Here is a 10,999-nt window from a genome sequence, read left to right as displayed (position 1 = left end):
CCTTAACTACCAGCGTTCGGTCGTTCAGTCCTCGCGAATTCTACGAGATACAACCTGTTGAACATCTGAGTACGTATTACATACCGGACCCGGGTTTTATGAAGTGCTTGCAATTTTCAAGAAAGAGTGGTGTATCCAAATCAAAATTTGTATTTTGTTTATAGAAAAATTGACAATTCACTTAGTCACAAATAATGTTTCTAATGTAAATCAAATGCATAATATGTACACAGGTGCATTCACCTATTCATTTTTTAATTGATTTTACATGATGTTATATGGTATACAAAATATTTCTACTTAATCTTTTTAATATTCGGTTTGACTTTGTGGTAATACAGTGAAATTGATCCTACTTGTCGATAATTCATGAAAATACATATTACCTTTTAAAATTTTAACGATTCTTTTTTATTGAAACTCTTCCAGTCCGGACCTCAGTGTTAATGTCCCTATCGTCGTGGCTGGATAGTTAAAGCTTATATTACCATAGCTAACCCACCTCTCATTTCGGTGGTCCATTACTTAATTACCTTATTACTTTCATTTTGCAATCATCATGAGGAACAGCATTTTTACTTTATTTACTTTTTAATTTTTGTACATATTATTATGCGGTTGTAATTTTTATTTTGGAGAACTTTAGAAACTACCAAAGGGTAAATGTTCCCTCTTAAAATTAGAATAAGGCCCTAAGACCAAATATAATTAGTAGTTATCTCTGAAATCATCAGCTTGGAGGCTGCTTGGATTCTCTAAGCAAACTGCCAAAAGATGTGGGGTTATGGGCAAATAGCAAAAGCCGTACTAGCCATGATAAAGAGTGAGGTAGGTTGCCATTACTTTCTTCACTGGCCAGGATGTGTTACTGCAGCACCACCAGCTCTGCGAGTAGCACCTTTCATAACAATCGGATGCACTGGTTGTGCTCCAAATGTCACTATTCAGCACCTCCCATATCGCAACAACTTCCATACAGTCATAAATGTGATTGATCCTTCATTGAAGGCTACATTTTTCTTTGGGCTATGACAAGACAGGGGCAAAAATTCTGCATCCATCAAGAAAGAGCAGTTATGTGATGTATTGATTTTAAGGTTGAGATGGTAGTGGTATGGGATAATTGGAAAGTGAACACCAGGACTGCAAGTATTATAGCCTTTTATTAAGGTTTATACACGTAGAAGGAGAACAGCCCATTAATTCGCAAGATGCGGGTGCCTCTGCAAGAACTGTCCAGTAGGATCGTACTTGGCTTCTAGCTCCTTCCAAACCTCAGGTTTATTTGCATGCAGGAACTTGATGGCCTTCTGCGCGCCAGATTTCTGCTTCTCGGTGCATTTGGCACAGTCATTGCTCAGAGCTTCAGAAAGAACTCCTGAAAGACAGAGAGATGTACAGATGAGAAAAGAAGATGATACCTAGAAATAATAAAAAAAGTATTGAATAAACCTACTTTAACTTTTAAATATTATTTTAGAATTATCTGAAAGGTTTAAAGCAGGCCTGTCCAAGGTGGCGCCCGTATTATACTTTTTTAGTACCGTCCAAATGCAGATTTCAACTTAAACCATAGATAAAAGTTTGGGATTATTTTGAACATACACGTAATTGTTACATTTCCCCCTGGCATTCCAACAATCGTGATCCTCCTCTTTTTGTTCTTAGTTTTAGCTGTACTTATTCCACAGACCACACCTTCTGATATTTCAGAACATTCTCTCAGGTGTTAACGCGCTTTAGAAGTACAGTACACTATGTAACAGTGATTGCTCTGTACACTTTAATCGTTACTTTCTGTTGAGTGCCAGGCGTTGTAGAGAAAGGCTGAGGGATGAGGTGAATATGTTATAACTTAGTATTTACCTGTCAGAACAACTTCCAGGAAGCGATCGAATCGTGAATATTTTATCAATCCTTCCTTCTCAACATTCTTCTGTGGAGCAGATAATTTCATGGAGCCCTTAGTTGAATTCGGATTGTATCGTCACAAGAGGCAGTGTACTAGTTATCTATAAGTGTTAAAAATATTCAGTCAATTTTAGCCTACCTGTTTATTCTATTATTATTATTATTATTATTATTATTATTATCATTATTATTATTATATGCATTCCACATTGTTCCATGAACAACAGGAGAAATTTGTTGACGTAAAACAGTCATCGTTATGGCTAACGAGGGGGAATATATCTCCACAGGAAGAAGGAATGTTCTGTAAGATACAAGACAGAAACATCTTCTTTAGTCATGGGAGTATATTCCAGAGGAGCCCACACTGCAACCAGGGCAATAAGACACTAGATCACCTGGCAACACAATGTGGACGAATGCTTAATTTGGACTACAAGAAACGCCACAATGATGTTGTCAGATGCTTGCATTTCATGTTCACCAAAAAGTATGGGCTGAATAATTCTACGAAAATAAAGAACTATAAAGTTGAAAATGTCATATCCAATCAGCGGATTAGAATAAACTCAGACGTCATCATACAGACTGAGCTTCGCATTGAACACAATAAACCGGATCTGATGATACATGACCTTGTAAAGAATGAAATCCTATTAATTGAAGTTGGAATCACAAACAAAAATATCCTAAAACAGACTGAAACCACTAAAGGAAGAAAGTACGAGATGCTAGCCAACGAACTCTCACTTATGTACAATAGGGCCAAGGTAACGATGGTCCCTGTGGTAATAACGTGGGACGGGCTAGTTACCAACTTGTTCAAGAAGCACATCGACAAACTGGAAGTGAGCAAACAGCTACAGGCCTACCTACAGACCATTGTACTAAAAAGAACATGTGAGAGTGTGCTAATGGACTTCAGACGAGGCAACTTGGATAACGAGTTGTGGACGGAGGACTTGCAAACAATGATGGACCAGATGGAGGCGGTCCTGGTACCGTAAATGGTGTGCAAGAAGTGTGTATACAAGTGCGTAGAATCATTGGATGTAACATGGACTTAAAAACTAATTGAATAAATTTATTATTATTATTATTATTATTATTATTATTATTATTAATAATTTTGAAATAATGGAACGGAGCCGGCGCTTCCACATCCAAAAATCAGTTGAGCTCCAGGACATGAAAAGGACAGCCCTGGTTTAGAGGAATACGAAAACTATTGAAAATATTATGAGGAGTGTTTTTTTTTCGCTACTTGCTTTACGTCGGGCCGGCACAGATAGGTCTTATGGCAACGATGTAATAGGAGAGGTCTAGGAGTAGGAACGAAGCGGCCGTGGCCTTCATTAAGGTACAGCCCCATCATTTGCCTGGTGTGAAAATGAGAAACCACGGAAAACCATCTTCAGGGCTGCCGACAGTGGGGTTCGAACCCACTATCTCACGGATACAAGCTCACAGCCGCGTGCCCTTGACCGCACGGCCAGCTCGCCCGCTAAGGGTAGTTTTAAGACTTTCGTACGCATGCTACATCATCAATAAACGCACAGTTGTCATTTTTGTACTCGCAAATACTGAAATTCACAATATATATTTCTTAGAGGAAATAGGGTTTTACTGCTTTAAAAATGAGTGTTTAACAATTCTAGTCAAATTCCAAACTTCAGCTCATGAATGGTATAGTTACATTTCCTTGATCAACAATAGTTACAGCAAATCTCCGGTTTAACTAGCTTCTGCACAATCAATTAATAAATAATTCAATAATTATAAAAATCATCCTTAAACATTTTAACAAAATAAAACACTGGGCGACACCTGACATTTTTCTTGATTTCACCTTAGTGATGTCAGAAGTTAGGAAGTGCAAAGCGAGAGGAAAGCAGGAAAAATATAGACGAAAATATGATGAAAGGTAATAGCCAGAAAGCATACGCCGAGGTACGGAACCAATTTGAAACAAGGAAAGAAAGTGTTAAACATTATACGGACTAAGAATGGCGTAGCCCTAACTGAAGAAAATGAAGTAGGGCTTGTTGGAAGGAGTTAACAGAAAGCTCTAAAAAGGAATTCTGGATACAGGGCCAAGTTGAAGTTGGTGAGCTAAGACCACCAATAGTCAGAGAAGAATTTGGTAAGGCTCCCAAGATATTGAGACACAGAAATACTTCAGGACAAGATGAAATCTCCTCAAAGATCTTAAAGGCCGTAAGCGATAAAGTTAAGGGCACTTTATATAAGCTAATAAATGAAATGGACATAGCAGCAGGAACCCCAAAATTTTGTGAGCAAACCATCCTTACCCCTATCCCCAAATAACAAATAACACTAACTGTACTGAACTAAAGCAGTCCTAAACATCTATCGTCTTGGAGGAGTAGGCAAGGGGCCGAGATCAGGCATTCTTGTGTTTAACAATAAGAAATATGTACATTTTTAGAAAATTGTTTCTCTGTTTTAGCTTTACAGTAGATTCTTTATTTTAGTTTAAAATTATAAATAGGCTTAATGTTTTATTTTCTTACTTATTATATAATGAATGTTTTAATTCTACTAAATTTGGTACCGGTACCTGTATTTTCATTTTTTAAGTTTAATCTTTTAATATTATAAAAATGTAGTTAGTGTGTTCATAAACCTGTACTGTATTTTATAAAGACGCTACATAAAGGGGCTTTTCAGTCTCAATGGTATGTAAATTATCAATAAATTCAATTCAATTCATTTTAAAAGGCGTAGAACACAGATGTGTGAAGATCATAGAACGTTGAGCCTCCTCTCCCATGCCTCTATAATCATAACTCGAATGATATGCCACCGGATAGAGAGGACGATAGATGATAGGAATATAGATAGGCTTCAGAAGAACAATTTGGATTTAGGAACGGAAGAGGCGCACGTGATGGCATCTTAAGTCTAATAGTCTTTATCGAAACGTCTCTGGAAATAGGCAGCAGACCAATGGTAATTGCGTTCATTGATATAGAGGAAGCCTTTGATAACATAAATTGGTATGTGCATTTTGAAATCCTAAGAAACCTGAAAAGACTACAGGGACGGAAGAATACGCTATCACATTTACAAGAACTAGACAGCATTAAAGGCATGTATTGCCACTTGAAGCTCTTGGCCAAAGAAAGGAAACACTTGGAAGACATGTATGTTACCCACCAGTCTTAGGATTGATGGGGAGAAGAAAGAGAAGAAGAATTGATGCTGGGGAAAATTGTTTGAGCGGAATGAATGGGTAACCCTACTTCTAACACAACATCGGAAAACAAGACCTGGCTATACTCTTATTCAGGTTCATGACTGAAAATATAATTGAAAACGTGGTGCAAAGTCAGGTTGTGAGTTTCCCTAATAAGAAAAGTTCTCTCAGTGTTAATTACTACGTTGATGGGGTGAAAGTTTCTAATGGGGATCACTGTAAGCACCTAGGTGTAAGGAAATATCTTCATTGGGGTGATCGTATAAATGCGGTTTTAAATAAAGGGTATAGATCTCTGCACATGGTTATGAGGATATTTAGGGACTGTAGTAAGGATGTAAAGGAGAGGGCATATAAGTCTTTTTTTTTTCTAGTTGCTTTACGTCGCACCGACACAGGTAGGTCTTGTGGCGACGATGGGACAGGAAAGGGCTAGGAGTGGGAAGGAAGCGGCCGTGGCCTTAATTAAGGTACAGCCCCAGCATTTGCCTGGTGTGAAAATGGGAAACCACGAAAAACCATTTTCAGGGCTGCCGACAGTGGAGTTCGAACCTACTATCTCCCGAATACTGGATACTGGCCGCACTTAAACGACTGCAGCTATCGAGCTCGGTCATATAAGTCTCTGGTAAGACCCCAAATAGAGTATGGTTCTAGTGTATGGGACCCTCAACAGGATTACTTCACTCAAGAACTGGAAACAATCCAAAGAAAAGAAGCTCGATTTGTTCTCGGTGATTTTCGATAAAAGAGTAGCGTTACGAAAATGTTGCAAAGTTCGGGCTGGGAAGACTTGGGTGAAAGGAGACGAGCTGCTCGACTTAAGTGGTATGTTCAAAGCTGTCAGTAGAGAGTAGGCGTGGAATTACATTAGTAGACGAATAAGTTTGAGGGGAGCTTTTAAAAGTAGGAAAGATAAAGTTGCAATTCAAGAGGACAAATTGTGTGCAATTATTCGTTTATGGAAAGGGAACTTAGTGATTGGAATAATTTACCAAAGGAGATGTTCAATACATTTTTAAATTCTTTGCAATTATTTAAGAAAAGACTAGGTAAACAACAGATAGGGCATTTGCCACCCAGGCGACCGCCCTAAATGCAGATCAGAGGTGATTGATTGACTGACCTGATGCCGGCACATAGCTTACTCCAGTCGAATAGCACCAATGGGTCTACTCAATGCTTTATGCCTCCATCCGACGGACGAATCACCATCAACAGCTTCAAATACCCTCACTCTATAAGATAACTTCGGAGAGGTTCGGAATTTAATCCAGGCTTTTGGCACTCAATCTAATGATCAGAACTTGTATACCCTCCTTCCTCCCCGACCCCCCCCCCCCCCTGCGACTTAAACGGCAGCTGGAGTGTGTCTATTCATCTCAGGGATCCCGAAAATTATTATCTATTCGACACTATATATGTAATATTCGATTATTTTTACATCCATCCCCAAAGCACTCCCACAGCCATTTTTTTAGATAGTAATATGTGAACTACGATGGAAAAGAGGCACACCCCATCAATTTTTATATACAGGGTGATTGGAAACAAAGGTAACTGGGTATATAAACGTCTTTTTTGCTATTGGCTTTACGTCGCACCGACACGGATAGGTATTATGGTGACGACGGGATAGTAAAGGTCTAGGAATAGGAAGGAAGCGGCCGTGGCCTTAATTAAGGTACAGCCCCAGCATTTGCCTGGTGTGAAAATGGGAAACCACGGAAAACCATCTTCAGGGCAGCCGACAGTGGGGTTCCAACCCACTATCTCCCGGATGAGCCCCTAACCGCACGGCCAACTCGGCCGGTTATATGAACGATAGAAGGTAGATCATACTGATAAATAATTGAGAAAAGTAATTCGATATCTGGCGCCATTGCCATTTTATCAGATGCTGAAATTAGCCAATCCGATCGCTTCACGGGCGAATTCAAATAGGCTTTGCGAGGCGGTGTTGCCAAATCTGCAACTGGCTTACTACCGGCTTGAGAGTCATGCCGAAAAATCAGCGTCAGACACAAACACACCAGGAGCTTCAGCCGTCATCACCGTAGAGTACTTGCCAATGTTGCCAATTTAGCCATTTTTTAGCTACTTTGAAAAATCGTTTGCTACAAAATTTTGTGTTTAGCTCTTAGCTACATCCCGGTCTAGAAAGCCAAGAATAACGGCCGAGAGGATTCGTCGTGCTGACCACACGACACCTCGTAATCTGCAGGCCTTCGGGCTGAGCAGCGGTCGCTTGGTAGGCCAAGGCCCTTCAAGGGCTGTAGTGCCATGGGGTTTGGTTTTTTTTCTTAGCTACATTTTTAGCTATAAATTTTCGTTACGTGAGAAATTTTGGGTTTCTTCAATTTGGATACGTTTCTTTACGATTCATTTTTTATATTGAAAGTGTGAAATAAAATTTAAGGTCATATGCACAACGCGCTAACCGTTGAAAGAGTGGCCGATCCCTTCACCAGTCTGTGTAAACGGACAACAGAGATCCACACTACATGCTCATTAGACGTACGCGAGGTAGAAATTAAAATAGATATGTTTGTCTCAGGACATTGTGCTGTTCTCGCAAAGTGACCGGGCATAATGTCATAATTGACATTGAGTTTAACATACGCCAAAGATGAACAACTTTTGCTATAAAGGCCGATGAACTGCTGTCACACATTTCACCCGATATACCTAAATACTACGCAAAACGAGCTCGATACCTGCAGTCAATTAAGTGCGGCCAGTGTCCATTATTCAGGAGATAGTGGGTTCGAACCCCACTGTCGGGCAGCCCTGAAGATGGTTTTCCGTGGTTTCCCATTTTCACACCAGGCAAATGCTGGAGCTGTACCTTAATTAAGGCCACGGCCGCTTCCTTCCTACTCCTAGCCCTTTCCTGTCACATAGTCGCCATAAGACCTATCTGTGTCAGTGCGACGTAAATCAACTTGCGAAAAAAACCCGCAAATGATAAGCATTTTGTTGTTGTTGTTGGGGAAACCCTGAAAGTACTGAAACTTTCAATTGTTGATATCGCACGTGATCGTGGTGTAGTTTCTGTTAACGTAGACTTACTGGTAACCCAATGGGAAAATTTTACTTACACCAAATAACAAAATACTTTAATACAATAGAATTTTGGGTTAAGGTAGATGATAGTGAAGTAAATCCCTATCACGAACTTGTATTCTTGACATTTCCTTTATTAAGACTACCATATTAAATGCTGATAATGCAGAACGTGTCTTTGTTCACGTTAATATTGTAAAATCAAAATCAAGAAAGGGAATGATAACAAGAACATTAGATGCCATTCTGCTTGTATATTTTGGCCTCAGAAGAATCAGTAGTTGCTGATATTCGTACAAACTCCCTACAAGTGTGCTTAAAATAATTGGTACCACAGCAGCATGCTCTTTCGCGGGTGCTTCTAAAACTGCTACTGGATCTTGTGCTGCCTCTAGTAGTGCTGTTGGAGACGAAGAGCTGACTAAATTTTTCAATAATTGGGTGAGTTCATCTAAACATTTTTAAAGCTATTTCCGTCTGTAATTTTAGCTACTCTTAGTCATATTTTTAATAAAGTTTAGCTACTTTTTGTGTTTGTGAATTGGCAACACTCATACTTGCTATCGTACGATCCTGTCAGTTCGCAGGTCCGTCTTCAAATCCGTCCCGTGGCGATGATTTTCTTCGCTTGGTGCTCTCAAGCCATTCTTAAGCCACGTCCAGATTTATATTCACCGCGAAGCGATCTGATTGGTTACCTTCAGCAGCTAATAAAATGAGAACGGCCCGAGATATCGAATTAATTTTCAAATTACAGTATTTGTCAGCATGACCAACCCTCTAACCCTCAAATACCCGGTTCATGCTTTTTTTCGACCACTCTGTATATAGATTATCCCGTTCCATGACTAAATGGTCAGCGTAGTGGCCTTCACTACAGAGTGTCCCGGTTTCGATTTCTGGCCGCTTTGGGGGTTTTAATCTTTAATCGTTAATTCCCTCTTCTTAGGTTCTTTTTTTTTTGCTATTTGCTTTACGTCGTACCGACATCGATAGGTCTTATGGCGGCGATGGGAAAGGAAACTTGGAAGGAGTAGGAAGTAAACGGCCGTGGACTTAATTAAGGTACAGACCCAGCATTTTCCTGGTGTAAAAATGGGAAACCACTGAAAACCATCTTCAAGGCTGTGTGCCCGTAACCGCACGGCCAACCCGCCCGCTGTTTTGGTTAGGGACTGGACGTCTGTGCTGTCTTCAAGATCCCTGCAACTCATACACTATACACAACACTACCCCCTACCCCACTCACCACCAACAGTAACAGGGAATTTTCCGTATTCGTCAGATACTGTCCACCCTTGTCGGAAGGTCTCGTTACAAAGGCTGCACTAGGCTAGAAACAGTTATACTAAAGATTGAATTATGTTAACGAAGTTTTACTAAAACCCGAAGCACCGAACTCTCAGTCCGACTCGTTGGCTGAATGGTCAGCGTACTGGCCTTCGGTTCAGAGGGTCCCGGGTTCGATTCCCACCCTGGTCGGGGATTTTAACCTTCATTGGTTAATTCCAGTGGCCCTGGGGCTGGGTGTTTGTGCTGTCCCCAACATCCCTGCAACTCACACACCATACATAACACTATTCTCCACCACAATAACACGCAGTTACCTACACATGGCAGATGCCGCCCACCCTCATCGGAGGGTCTGCCTTACAAGGCCTACACTCGGCTAGAAATAGCCACACGAAATTAATTAGTAACTGAACTCTCGTGGGTCTTTTTAAGTTTGGAATTCTGTTCGTATACTTACTCTTGAGTGCCTTGGCATCCTCCGTGCAGCCATTGTCGCTGTTGGACACTAGACAGTCCTTGTATTTGGTGAGCAGGCGATCATTGGTGAGGATCTCGTCCAGGTCAACGTTGTCGTACTTGTCGGAATATTTCTCGTCCGCTAGGACTGAAGCTGCGACGGCCAGCACCACGCAAACGAAGACTGCACGACGCATGTTGTTAGGAGACCCTGCTAATTCCTCAACATGAGTTCTGTATTATATACCCGAGAGTTACGTCAGTGCTTCTGTTTGCCCTCTCATACTTGTTTGAACACTCCTGAGGACTAAAGACCTTGGGAGGCTTTGTCAGGAAACACTCATATTTGTGGTCTATAGAAAATAAACAATGGACAATGTTCGGGTACTGCTCACGTCATGACTTATGTTCAAATACTGTGTGTACAGCTGACTTTAATGTGGTCCTCATTGTTTACCTAGTGTGTGGTTCAAAGTGAACTATAAACCAATCTTCTGCAGACTAGTTATTAGTGAAACAGCAAGCAAAGCAAGCTTATAGTCTTACCTGACCGTTCCTATCGTGATTCACAGCCACGGACCCTCCAACTTTGCATAGAATCAGATCCATAGGTATAATACTTCCCATTTCAAAAATTCCACATTCATTTACCGATATTACAACCACTGCCACTCTGGTGAGCAGCCAGGGACTGTGCCACTAGGCTATCTTGCCTCTCAAACTGACAAATTGAAGATCTAACACTCTGTACATGATGCTTATGAGTACGTAACTCAGGAATGAATGAATGAATGAATGAATGAATGAATGAATGAATGAATGAATGAATCAATCAATCAATCAATCAATCAATCAATCAATCAATCAATCAATCAATCAATCAATCAATCAATCAATCAATCAATCAATCAATCAATCAATCAATCAATCAATCAATCAATCAATCAATCAATCAATCAATCAATCAATCAATCAATCAAATGTATTTTGAATTCGTTTATTGGCGTACTAACCTACGTTCTTTGGACCAGTTCAGAGTACATTTAAAAAATT

The 10,999-nt window shown here is 40.3% G+C and overlaps 1 protein-coding gene across 1 annotated transcript; it reads right to left on the bottom strand.

Moving 5' to 3' along the window:
* Window positions 1-1,144: 1,144 nt before the first annotated feature.
* On the bottom strand, window positions 1,145-10,178 carry LOC137500927 (ejaculatory bulb-specific protein 3-like). Its single transcript, XM_068227669.1, has 2 exons — window positions 9,948-10,178; window positions 1,145-1,378 (listed from the first exon to the last, which is right to left on the bottom strand). The coding sequence occupies exons 1-2, from the start codon at window positions 10,141-10,143 to the stop codon at window positions 1,200-1,202; spliced, it is 375 nt and encodes a 124-aa protein (XP_068083770.1). The 5' UTR covers window positions 10,144-10,178; the 3' UTR covers window positions 1,145-1,199.
* Between the last annotated feature and the right edge of the window lie 821 nt (window positions 10,179-10,999).

The sequence above is a fragment of the Anabrus simplex genome, chromosome 5 (genome assembly GCF_040414725.1).
Source record: "Anabrus simplex isolate iqAnaSimp1 chromosome 5, ASM4041472v1, whole genome shotgun sequence".
Taxonomy (NCBI): Eukaryota; Metazoa; Arthropoda; class Insecta; order Orthoptera; family Tettigoniidae; genus Anabrus; species Anabrus simplex.
This window is presented reverse-complemented; position numbering and strand designations above follow the sequence as displayed.